The sequence below is a fragment of the Embiotoca jacksoni genome, unplaced genomic scaffold (genome assembly GCF_022577435.1).
Source record: "Embiotoca jacksoni isolate LCO1_2020_lvr unplaced genomic scaffold, fEmbJac1.0.p SCAF_45, whole genome shotgun sequence".
NCBI lineage: Eukaryota > Metazoa > Chordata > Actinopteri > Embiotocidae > Embiotoca > Embiotoca jacksoni.
This window is the reverse complement of record NW_027185398.1, coordinates 1,447,158-1,460,702: the sequence shown is the minus strand read 5'-3', so window position 1 is coordinate 1,460,702 and position 13,545 is coordinate 1,447,158. Positions and strand designations below refer to the sequence as shown.

General features: G+C 41.6%; 1 protein-coding gene across 3 annotated transcripts in view; it reads right to left on the bottom strand.

The window, feature by feature from the left end:
- Positions 1-9,670: 9,670 nt before the first annotated feature.
- Positions 9,671-13,545, bottom strand: part of arhgef37 (Rho guanine nucleotide exchange factor (GEF) 37) — a 20,618-nt gene continuing 16,743 nt past the window's right edge. For all 3 annotated transcript variants that reach the window (XM_069169479.1, XM_069169480.1, XM_069169481.1), the window contains exon 18: positions 9,671-10,963. In XM_069169479.1, coding sequence (XP_069025580.1) covers positions 10,745-10,963 — 219 coding nt within the window. In that variant the 3' untranslated portion in view covers positions 9,671-10,744. The remainder of the gene's footprint in view (positions 10,964-13,545) is intronic.

Sequence of the window (13,545 nt, the reverse complement as noted above, 5' to 3'; positions counted from 1 at the left end):
TGTGTGTGTGTGTGTGTGTCAGAAGTGTAACATAATGAGAAGGTGTTTTTATTTTCTTCATCTTCATTTAATCCTCGTAGCGCTGTACTATGAAAGAGAAAAGTACGCCTCCACGATATGCATAAGGGGGCGGGGCCACCGACGTGAAGACTTTTCAAATTAAAAGAGAGTCTTCACGAAGTGTTTATTTTTCAATAATAATAATTCTGTCCAGCAACGGTAGTGAAAAAAAAAAAACTGTTTCACTGCCTCGACTTCCTGTATCCTTTTCAAATTAAAAGCCCTCATTTCAAAATAAAAGCCCTAAAGCATTCCATACAAAGTGCAGCAAGGTTTTTACCTTGTTTTTTTTTTTTTCATACAAGCAAGTCTTTTATAGTGAAACTTTGAAGCTGCAATAATCCGTTTTCTATCTAAAACTCCACAAAGTTTAACATATGTAGTGACTTTATACGTTTTTCAAACTAAAACGACGAATCAGTGCAGCTTTAAAATATGTATGTTGATTGTTATACTTTAAAACTCACGATGGATTTGTGGGTTGATAAAGATGAATTGTGTGAATGACCTGTTAAACTGGGACATATTTCTTGCTATAAGGATTAATATCCAAAAAAAATTATGCTTGCAGAATCAGGGAATTATAATTTTTGGGACTGTTTGAATAAATAAATTCATTTTCCAACCAGCCGTGGACGACGCGCTCTCTTTCTTATGCAAATAGTGTGCAAATAATCTCTCCTTTTTATTTTTTAAACCCAAACACAACATTATAAACACGCTGCTGCGGTGCTCCACTTTCAGTCGGGTATTTGTTGCCTCATTTCCTCGTTTGATGACCCCGCGAATACACACAGGAAGCGTTCAAACAGGGTTGGCTTTTTTTTCCACACGTGTCGGCGCCTCGGTCTTGTGTGTGAAAAAAACAAAAGCGTGTGTTGTTTGTTCTGTACACACACACACACACACACACACACACACACAGGATACATAGTGCACAGGAATGTAGAGTAGGTTCAAACTACTGACCTCGTGCACTTACATTTATAGAGGGAATGTGTAGAAGCCACTTTTAAGATGATACCCTCCCTCCCCTCCTCCTCCTCCTCCCTCCCTCCTCTCCCCACCTGACCTCCGCCGAGTGTCACTACAGCTGCTGTGTGGAAACAAACTCGCATCTTGAGTCGGTGCTCTCACGGAAAGCTTCATACCAGCGAGGCTAAATTCGACGAGACAGAATATATAAATGGTCCGATGGGAAGTTTTTTCCAACACCAGTGTAGAACCAGTGACACAACGCTGACGTCACCCGTCGGTTTTGTGAACGCCCGTTATGAAGCCGGTTCGGAGCAGGAAGTGACCATATTTGGACGAGCTGGGGGGGGGGGAGCGAGCAGGTGGATCTGACTCCATCTGATTGGAAACCTCGGCGATACTACGCCCCGCCCACCGATAGCTGTAACCTGACTGCACCGCAGGCCTGTCAATCAAACAGACACGCCTCTCACCAAAAAAAAAAAAAACCACGTCTTTTTGGGGCTTATTTTCTTATAATTGACAGATTAGGGAGCTAACGTGTCAAATAGCAGCGCTTGAAAACCAGTAAACCTGAAATAAAAAGCCATATTAAGTGATATTGCAACACCTGGGTGAAGTCATGCTCTATCTTACAAAGATGCCATGACTTCATGATGCACTAGAAAACCTGTCGTGTGGTATTAACTTCAATTTCCTACCTGATGATGAGTTTATAATGAAACTAAAAGCTTTGTGGTGGTGGTGGCGGGTGGCGGTGGAGGGACTCTCTTCTTATAAGCTCGGCCTATCGATGGCTAAAGACCAAAAAGAAAACTAACAGGAGACTCACAGAGCTGTCAGTCAAGAAAAGACGGTAAATATGCCAATCATCTCTGGGTAACAGAGATGTGCACTGACATTATTACAAGCAGCGGCTTTAATAAAGGATCGACTGTCGATAAAGCGGTGGATGAAATGCAGGTGTGAGAGGATGACATTCATCGTGTGGAGCGCCGTTTTAAAATGGGACCAGTTTCCCTTCTCGTACGATGACTCATGGAGTATGGAAATATGAGTTTTTCTTTTGTATATGTTAAAATGTTGCATGAATCATCGTTTTAATCCTGATGACACCAATGTGTGTGTTATATATAAATATTGAGTGTGTGTGTGTGTGTGTGTGTGTGTGTGTTGTGTCAACTCAACACAGCACCTCTCCAACTCCTCAGGGGGTTTGACTTTGGCTGCTCCTAATTTCAGACATCAGCTGTCTCTCTCACACACACACACACAAACACACACACACACAAACACACACACACACAGTCACGTTTCCACCTAACCGTTGTAAGAACCTTAAACCAGATCTTCACCCTAAAACGTAATAAATTATTTTTTGGAGATTCACGTAAACAGCTCGATGTCGCTACAACATAAGCAACACACACAAATTACGCGTCACTGTCACAGGTGTGTTTGGATATTTAGATTATGCAGCGTCATAGACAGATGAAAATATGTGTATGTGTGTGTGTGTGTGTGTGTGTGTGTGTGTGTGTGTGTGTGTGTGTTTTCTTTCTTACGTTCCTCTTCTTTGATTATAAATCGTGACTTTTAGGATCAGCTGTAAATAAGGCAGCCACCATGCAACACACACACACACACACACATACGCACGCACATTTACGCACAAACGCGCGCACACACACACACACACACACACACACACACACACACACACACACTTCTTGCACGCAGAGGCGCAGATGGCTTGCTCTCAGCCTGAGGCTGCCATTAGCAACATGAACAGTTTGGTTGACCGTTGTTGCTCTGAACACACACACACACACACACACACACACACACACACACACAAACGTGCAGAGACAGGAGGAACGACCACAACGAAGACAATAAGTGGAAACATAGAGTATCCCGTATACTCCCGTTTAAGGATGCCATTGTGATGTCATATATCGTGTGTGTGTGTGTGTGTGTGTGTGTGTGTGTGTGTGTGTGCGCGTGTGTGTTACATTTCGCCGGCCCAACGGCTGATTTTCGATGCCGAAAGATTCCCGAGAGCCACACGACTAATTCATCGACTTCTCTGCAGCATCAGAACATGACAGCACGTTCAGCTCTCAGCTTTAGTCCATCATCCGCATGTGGAAAAAAAAAAAAAAAAGACCAGCAAACATCGTTTTTATATAATATATTTCTCCTTCTTGTATCATTTTACGTTATTTTTGTTGTTTTTCCTTGCAGCTTTCATCTCCTTATTGATTCTGCAGACATTCGATATTTTCCGCACCGCCTACCATCTTGATTCCCCCCCTCTCCTCCTTCCTTTATTTTTTTTTTTTTAAATTTCTCGGGTGAATCATCTTTCAAATCCCGGCAGAGTGATTTTTACCCTAAACACACACAGGCAGATGCTGGAAGCTCTAATTTATGATTGCGCGCAGGAATAAATCAAACACAATCTCTGTGTTGAGACTTCAGGCCCCGTGTGCAGTTCTTCTGTCGTCCTCTAGGCGACAGCGTGAGCCCTGTGTCTATTTTTAGCTCGGCCTCAGCTGGAGGACGAGATATTTATAGCTGGAGATCTGTGCACTGTTACACCACTGAGGTTCAGCCACACACACACACACACAGGAGGGCATCTACATGCACACTGAGAGCAAGACGAATTCATAAACACACACACACACACACTCGGTCATTTAGAGGCTATCAGGCGCCTGAAGGAGTTTTCCTGCAACACACAGAAAAAAAAAAAGAGGCACGCCGAAGTAAGCATGAATCACACGCATGTTCAACGCCACATTTAAAACCACACGTGAACAAACGCAGGCCATTCTCAAGTATAAGATATTCATACATACATACGTCCATTTTTTTTTCTTCTGTTACACACAAAACAAAACAAAAAAATAAATAAATAACACCCGAGCATCTGATCTTTTACTCTCGATGTGAGTTTGTTCACTAAGTGCCGCTTCACAGTCCAGCGCCCGCTGCAGCCGGCTAACGCTCCCCGCGGACACGCTCGCATTCCTCGGGAAGCTCCGGCCTCAAACACATCCGACGACAAAAGTACAAAAAAAAAGCAAAAAATATACAAAAGACATTCGATGAACTGAAGTGAACTCCGGTGCTGCGATTTCAAACCACAAAAGCAATAAAAAAAAATTTTAAAAACCTCTTAGTGACGTTTCCGCTGAAAAAGGCAAGTAAACAAATCAATCAATATCCTATTAAAGACTTCTGGAAAAATCCAGCAACATTTTGTCACGGTTATGTTTCAATATGAGGAGCAGTGTGTAAAACTCTCTTTCCAACAAAGCAGCTAAAATTGTAGTTTTAATCATCTAACATGTAATCCTTTCAAATATATATATATTTTTTTGCACTCGGGTGCACTCATTTCCATAAACAAATCCGCACCAGGATGCAGAATCTGTGGGCGGCGTTGGTTTTATGCGGGTAACAAGTCGGTTTAGGGAGGTCAAAGAGGTCATAGAGGTCAAAGAGGTCAAAGAGGTCATCTGTCGTTTCAAACCATGTTTGCTCATCGGACTGAAAAACAAGGACAGGGAAGAGGAAGTCTTACCCTGCATTACAATATCCATACTACCCTATCATTTATAGTGTAGTAGTAACAATGCAGTATGTTAAATGTAGTATGTTACATGCAGTATGTTAAATGTAGTATGTTAAATGCAGTATGTTAAATGCAGTATGTTAAATGCAGTGTTAAATGCAGTATGTTAAATGCAGTGTTAAATGTTGTATGTTAAATGCAGTATGTTAAATGTAGTTAAATGTAGTGTTAAATGCAGTATGTTAAATGCAGTGTTAAATGTTGTATGTTAAACATAGTATGTTAAATGTAGTATGTTAAATGCAGTGTTAAATGTGGTATGTTAAATGCAGTATGTTAAATGCAGTATGTTAAATGTAGTATGTTAAACGTAGTATGTTAAACATAGTATGTTAAATGTAGTATGTTAAATGCAGTATGTTAAATGTATGTTAAATGTAGTATGTTAAATGCAGCATGTTAAATGTAGTATGTTAAATGCAGTATGTTAAATGTAGTATGTTAAATGCAGTATGTTAAATGTATGTTAAATGCAGTATGTTAAATTTGGTATGTTAAATGCAGTATGTTAAATGTATGTTAAATGCAGTATGTTAAATGTAGTATGTTAAATGCAGTATGTTAAATGTATGTTAAATGCAGTATGTTAAATGTATGTTAAATGTAGTATGTTAAATGTATGTTAAATGCAGTATGTTAAATGTATGTTAAATGTAGTATGTTAAATGTATGTTAAATGTAGTATGTTAAATGCAGTATGTTAAATGTAGTATGTTAAATGTAGTATGTTAAATGCAGTATGTTAAATGTAGTATGTTAAATGTAGTATGTTAAATGTATGTTAAATGTAGTATGCCAAAAAAAAGTACCAGGATGTCCGATTACTACTTTCTGACGACCCACAATCCCCTGCGGCGCCGAGACAATAGGTGGTGCTGATGCTGACAAAAGATGACAAAACACTTTGATTAAAATGCTTTTTAAAAAAAAAAAAAAAAAAAAAAAAAAAAAATGCTTTAACCTCCTTCAAGGTCAATACAGTCTAAAATAGTCTGGAAAACTTCTTCCAGTCTGCTGCAGTGCAGAATCCCGTCTTTTCTTTCCCCTCCTCGTTTGTGTGTTGGGAGTCATTAATATTTGTCATCTTGTGCTTTCCTCTCCTTCAAGCGCGGATCAATAATGGGAGTTCTTCTGTCTCACTTCATCCATTTAGCGTCTCCTCACCTGCCTCTTTATCAGCAACGTAAACAAAGACTCAGCCGAGGAAACGGCTTAAAGCCACGCTAATGACGGACACGCGAGACATTAAGAGGGCACGTGCGTCTTGGATGTCCGCCGTCAGTCTGGCGACAGTAGAGAGACAGCGGAGGTGTCGACCCGGCAGACAGCGTGACGGGCGGGAGGAAAACAGAAAGTGGTTGTGGTGCCTCGCCAAACAAAATACACATTTTGCTGGGAACAGATAAAAAAAAATATAAAAAAAAAAATAATAAAAAAAAATGCTGTCAACACTTTTATTTCTCAGAAATATTTGCTGCTTTTCCATTCACGCAGCAGGTGAACGGAGCACCGAAGGCACTGCTGAACTCGCCCTCAAAAACAGACACGCAGCTTAGACACAGCCTGGAAATGTGTGTGTGTGTGTGTGTGTGTGTGTGTGTGTGTGTGTGTGTGTGTGTGTGTGTGTGTGTGTGTGTGTGTGTGTGTGTGTGTGTGTGTGTGTGTGTCCTCTCCCTGCAGCTTTCCATTGTTTATTGTACACCCCGCTGAGCCGAAAAGGTGCACGAAGATGAAAGAGGTACCTGTGAGCGGTTAAAAACTCACACCTGCTGCAGTGGAGGGGGAAAAAAACAACAAATAAATTAAAAAAAATAATAATTTGTATCAAAAATAAGAAAAAAGGGAGCAGATCGGTTGTGACGTCAGACAGCTGAGTCAATCTCCGCAACGAGGCAACAAAAAGCCGACAAAACAGGAAGAGTGTGTGTGGGTGTGTGGGTGGGGGGGGCGGGGGAGGGGGGAGGCTACAAGTAAACACCATCTTCTCAATGAACTTGCAAGAAGATGTAGTGACAGCTGTTGTGCAAACGTGGCGGGGCGACCCGGCCCGTTCACGCTGCCGAGTCAGAAACCTGCGACGAGGCCGTTGGGTTCCCGAGCCTCGCGGTGGTGGTCGGCGCTGAAGGAGTAAGACGATATCGTCGTCAACATCGGGGTCGTCAGACTTTGGGGTTAAAGAAAAGATGACGGTTTGACCTCCAGAGCATCTTGAGGGGAAAATTAAAAACAAGTTCGATGGGCGGGATCTTAACCAAGAGTTGCGCAATGGAATGAGTTTTAATCGGACATTATGATGGAAAAGCGGTCGTTGTTTTTTTTTTAAATATGGAGGATATATATTAACGTTATTTCAAAAATATTTAGCATATAGTCGATAGAGTGAAACACAGACGGCGATAGATTTTATTTCTTTTTTTTTGGAGGGGGGGGGGTCTGTACTCGTGTGAAATGACACAAGGACACATAACCGGTTTCAATTTAGTTATTTTTATTGAAGCCGCACGAACGAGCGTGAATACGCGAGTTCGACATCGTTAAACTTTGTCAACACTTTCAAAAGACTTCATCAAAATAAGTTAAAAACAACAATTGGGACCGAACGCAAATCCCCCAAAAAACTATAAATTATAAAACAAGAACTACTGCTGCTACACTGTAAAAAAAAAAAAATCAGGTCGTCAGCGTGTTGGCGTGACGGGAGGTTAATTATAAAATAAAATAAAATAAAAAACAAATAAACAATATTAACAGAATGTACAGAGTTTGGCTTGACTGTTCTCTCAGGGGTTTGTCAGGATCAATACTGACAAAAGGTAATGATGGCGGTCTAACACACACACACACACACACTTTTTCAAGTGAAACAGGCTCTCCTCAGCAACAACCAACTGAAGTCTCCAGGTCCCTCTAGTGGTGGAGATGTGAACAACAGCCTCCGCTGGTAATAAATGCAGACACGCTTATAAGGACAGTTTATGGCTCTTAACATTTTTCTGATCAAATACTGGAAGTTTGACTGTTCATCCAATTTTCCTGCAGTCACAGTATCTACATTTTTGGCCAAGTTTTTCTAAGGGGAGCAAGAAATACTTAAAAAAAAAAAAATAGATTAATAAAATCTGCAGCTTGCAGCTGTCAGTGGGAATTACAAAAAAATATATATAAAAAAATATACAGTTGAATAGATCTCAGAATGGGAAGTTTGATGGCGTTGCAGTCGCTGTTCGTGAACACATTTAAACAGCTGAATTGTTCCTTTCACCTCGACGCGGCCGTTGAGGAGGTGAAAGGAGGTGAAATGTTCTCGGGTTGAGGGATTTCTGTGTTCCTCGTCTATCCTCGAGGACATTTGGTATTTTTGGCGTGGAAGTACCATCACACACACACTCTCTCTGTGTGTGTGTGTGTGTGTGTGTGTGTGTGTGTGTGTCCTGCTGCTCTGCTCCATCCTGACATTCAGACTGATGGCAGCAGCTGAGCTCCAGCTGAGCAGCTGAGTCTCAGCCTCCCTTCACGTCGTCCACAGCAGCTGATGCAGCGCGATCGGACACGGAAGAAAAAAAGAAATAAAAATGCTCGAGACGAGCTGGTGGAACAGGAAGTCTGGTCGTCGACGGGAGGCGTAAAATTGTGTGAATGTACGAGTCTGGTCGCGCTCCACGGAGGATTAATTCCAGTCGTGTCATCCTCGGGTTTAATTTTTGAAACTACTGGAGAAGCTTTAAACCAATCAGCATTGACCGTTTCTGTTCAGTCTTCTGAGCGGAGACTGAAGCAGCAGATGGGCGGAGCCAAAGCTAGCGCAGGCGGCCCTGTAAACGTAAATATCAACGAGTAAACCGAGTGATCAAAATTAGACTGCCGGTCAGGCGACTGCCTCGACTTCCTGTATCCATTTCAAATTAGAAGCCCTCATTTCAAAATAAAAGCCCTAAAGCATTCCATACAAAGTGCAGCCAGGTTTTCACCTTGTTTTTTTTCACTGCAGCTTTAAAATATGTATGTTGATTGTTATATTTTAAAACTCACGATGGATTTGTGGGTTGATAAAGATGAATTGTGTGAATGACCTGTTAAACTGGGACATATTTCTTGCTATAAGGATTAATATCCAAAAAAAAATGTATGTTTGCAGAATCAGGGAATTATAATTTTTGGGACTGTTTGAATAAATAAATTCAAACTTCCAGGACAATCACGAGCAAGTTTAAAACGCTGCCGCGGCTAAATGTTTTCACGGTCCGGCCGACTTGAAGAAAATGCCACGGAGAGACATGACCTGCATTGGCTGAGCTGTCGCCATGGCAACAAGCATCATCAGGTGCTTTGGAATGCAGAAGTAGGTCGCTTCCGAAAAACCTGCCTGTACCATTTCAAAATCTTTGATTTAAATACGTTTCCGGGGGGATAAACAAAATTAAAAAAATAATTAAAAAAAACACAATCGTATTACAAATACGGAGAGATAATATAAGAAGGGACGAGTTGAGCTGATTTAAATTAAGTGCAGAGAGGAGAAAATAACGGGAGAAGAACCTCAAGATTCAAACTAACAAGATAACTAGTGTCTCCTTCCAACTCCTTCACGACTTTGGCGAGTGCCTTCGTCTTCTCCTTACATCCCCTCATCCTCCTCTTCCTCGGCCCCGGAGACATTTTACATTTACATCACATTACACAGTCTGAGATGATGAGAGCGCTGTGTAGCTGTCAGTCTCAATACAGTGCTGCTCCTGCCTCCAGGTGAGGAGGAGGACACACACACACACACACACACACACACACACACACACACACACACACACACACCATTTTCTCTGTTTCCAAGTGTTGCAGTTACAAAAAGACCCTCTAACGACAGAACATGCAGTCTATTGTTTTGTTTTTTTCCAATTCGAGTGTCCGTCTTTGCCGCTGAGAATCATGGGAAATCAGTGAAGGGTACGCCCCCTCATCCCTCCACCCGCCCCTCCTCCCCACACACACCGCCTCCACCTCCAATGAGTCTCTGAAACAATTCCTTCCTCGTCTCCGGAGCTTTTTTTAACAATAGTAATAACAAGTTTTTCAGTGCAACTTTAAGCTCGTCCTTCAGCGTCGGTCCTTCCTGAGAGTCCACGAGCAAGACGCCAACTAATAATCCTTCATTTTGGTTTTTTTATCCAGTGTGTCCTGGTATTTTATCCTTCGTACAAGTCAACGATTGTGTGGATCAAAGATGATCCACCAAAACTTGCACTTTCTGATTGTTTTATAGATTTACTGTCCATACCAAAAAAAAAAAGAAAACCATAGGAACGTAAATATGTCTTGTATTGCACACATTCCCCTCATTTAAACCAGCAGCTTTCAACCAGTAATGATTAGTTGATGGACAGAAAATTAATTTTGACGATCAATTCATCATTGAGTCAAAATTCTTTGATTGCAGCTTTTTAAAAACGGGAATATCTTCCAGTTCCTTCAGTCCTTCATGATAATAATAAAGTGAATATCTTTACCCTCAATAACAAAAATGCACATTAGTCGCAGATCTACCATCTATTCATTATTTATGTTTAGCTAAAGCTAAGGATTCATCTCCACTCATGTCACAGCTTATTAAAGTATGTTTTTGTTGCAAAATGCAGGATTAGATTGTTGTTGTTGTTTTTAAATGTTGGAGCAGAAACAGCCTGAGAAGTCTTTACTTGTAAAAGCTGATGATGTTGAAACTTTTTTTTTTAGATTTTTTTTTTTTTTAGTTTTTTTAAAGCAGGTAGTTTGTGTATGAAGAGAAGCTCAAAAATTCCAGTTGTAAAATTGGATGCAGCAGTTAACTACCAGAATTTAGCATCTTTAGTGGACACACGGTGGCCATCGCATAATTATAGATGAAGAAACTGCTCTGGTGTCTCTTTAAAAACACTGATTTGTAGATATATGCTACTGTAGAAGTTGGGCTTCATGAGAACAAAAAAAAAAAAACGAGCATTTCGAAATGCAGTTTTTGGAAAAAAATCCTCGTCATCCTGCAAATCATGCTGATGTATGTGTTGTTGTTTTTTTTGGGCTACTTCCCTCCTAGCAGCGTGGGTGGTAGCTGCCGGGCGGACCCATCCCCAAAGGCATAATTGCGAGGTAGTTGGAGGGCACGTAGCCCCTCTGCCCCCCCCGCGCCTCCACCAGGCTCCAGTCACGATTCCCTCGTTTGTCGTGGGGCTCCAGGACACGAATTGGCTCCCCGGCCCGAATAGAAACTTCGTGGTTGCCCCTTGCTGTAAAGTCATAGGCGGCCAAAACCTGGAAAAATTAAAACGCTGGATGAAATACAAAAAGTACAAGTCTGCTCGGCTGCTTACGTTTTTTTTCATTCCTTGAATGTAAACGGGTATGTTAGCATTGTAGCATTGTAGCTTGACAACTTGGTCCTTTAAAGTATCAAACGTAACTTTAAATTTTATAGTTTTGAACTTCATCTGATGATGTGCTTTATATGCGATTTTACATTAACTCGATTAATACTTATATCAGCAGTAATAATTCAGGATATGTCGTCAAGATCATAATTATTTCATCAACATCAGCCGGCCTAGCTGGTGTGCCAACAAGCAAACATTTCACATTCCTGTGTGACAAGCTGACGTTAAAGCCGACGATGTTGGTATTAAATGTTAATGTCAGAAAGAAAGGAATATTTTCGCAAAGTTGAATTGTAATCCATTCGTTAATAACAGAGATAATGTAAGGTATGAATACTTATTAATATGATACAGGCATGTCCCCTACATTTTTATAACTGCTATTAAAAAGCGAAACGGCCTTAATTCATGTTCACGACTTCGAAAAATGAAAAAAAAAAAATGTCTGCACGCAGGTACAAATGTAGACACACAGACTCACACAGCCACAAATCATTGTAATATTCTCTGAAAAGGTTAAGCCCACTAGTTATGTCTTGACAAATCCCATCTCATCACCCCCCCCCCCCCCCACAGTCACAGAATGAAGGCTTCCTAATGAGCCTTGTGTTGGTATGACAGAGTGGCCCAGCAGTGCTAATAGCCGAGTTTAGCCGGCTGCTCTGTGTCATTAACAAACCCTTCACCTCGGCTCACCTCTCCGCTCCGACGTCAGCGCTGCCCTAACGGCCTACACCAATTAGCATTTAATTAGCATTTTGCCAGGCGGACATGGAGGAGGAGGAAGAGGAGGAGGAACAAAAAATAAATAAACGTAAAAGTGAAGAGAGTGTGGCCGTCGGCTGAGGAGTGATTCATGTCGGGGAGGCCGAGGAGAGCATTTTTGCTGCGGCTAAGTTCCTGATGGAAATGAGGAAAGAGAAGAAAAGAAAAAGTCCAAGACGAGCGCAGCGTGGCGAATCAGCACCTCTTTGTGTCGGCATATTGTCATGACAACCGTGGTGCGGAAACAGTTAAAAGGAGACCTGACAGGAAATGATGAATACTTGGCTGGGATGTCTAAAAGCTGTAAAGCCCCCCTGCTTTTCTTTTCTAGGAGTTTTGACAGAAATAGGATGGAAATCTAAATGTGCTTCGTCCAACATAAGCGAGAGGATGAAAGTCGGCTGGAGAGCGAGGGCGCTCTTCACAGCCCAACCGTGAAACATCGAGGTTTAACCTGTTCCCGAGCGAGCCGACGGTACAACCACGTCTATTAAAAATGATTTGTCCTTAAATATCCCATTTCTTACACATCGCTTTCATCATTTTCTTAAGGTTACACAGTTGGTGTTGTTGTTTTTTTTTTACAGCAATATGCTGCTGAAAAAAACACTTTGCTGCAGGAAGTTTTCTTGTTTTAACACAAAACCTTTCACATCAAGATATTTTTCATTTTATAAACGACGTCACAGATCGCAGAGAAAGTTGCTATGAAGCTTAAATGTTGCTGCTCCACCTTCATGTCTTTTAAGGACAGCCATACATCTCCTCTATTTCTCCCACGAAAGAACAGCATCTGTTTTTCTTCTTTTTTTGTGTGTGTGTGGAATACCTCCATTTTGTGCAGTGGAGAACATGTGATTTAGTGTGAATGAAAGAACCCAAAGACGTGAACATTTGTGTGTTATCTGCCATAATGTGGCCGGGGCCTGAGGGAGGTACATTGTTGTGTACGGGAGCAGACTCAGGGTCGTGTGGGATGGACACGAGGAGGAGGAAGAAGAGGAGGAGGAGAAAACGGTGTGTATAAGGTCAGTGGAGCAATCACTCATTTTAAAAGGCAAGGCCCTGTGAAGGCATATCTCTCTCACACACGCACGCACACACACACACATCTCCATCTTTCATGCACAAATACTCACATAAACCATCACAAATTTACAAGCTGCGACACTCCTCTCACACTTGCATGTTGTAAATGTAAATCAATGTAGCCACGCACGCACACCCGCACGCACACGCACACACACACGCACACACACGCACACACACACACACTTTATCGCAGCCTGCAGCTCTGCATCGCATAAATTAACTCACGACCCCTCACAGTAACCCACTCACAAGGTTAAGCAGCTATTCATGGACTTTCCCATATAAAAAAACAAAAAAAACATGCACACACACAAACACATCTTTCTATCTTTGTGAGGACACTCATCGATATAATTCATTGCATAATCTGACATAGCTATAACCTTAACTAGCACAACTTAGTACCAAACCTCAGCTCTAACTCTACCTGACTCTAACCTGTCCGGTCCTCACAGTTCAGAAGGTTCTTAAGGTACAATACTATTGATAGTCCTCACAAACATAGAAGAACAAGTACCCCCCCAAACACACACACACACACACACACACACACACACACACACACACACACACAGAGAGTCAGGCATGTGACAGGCTGACGCTTCC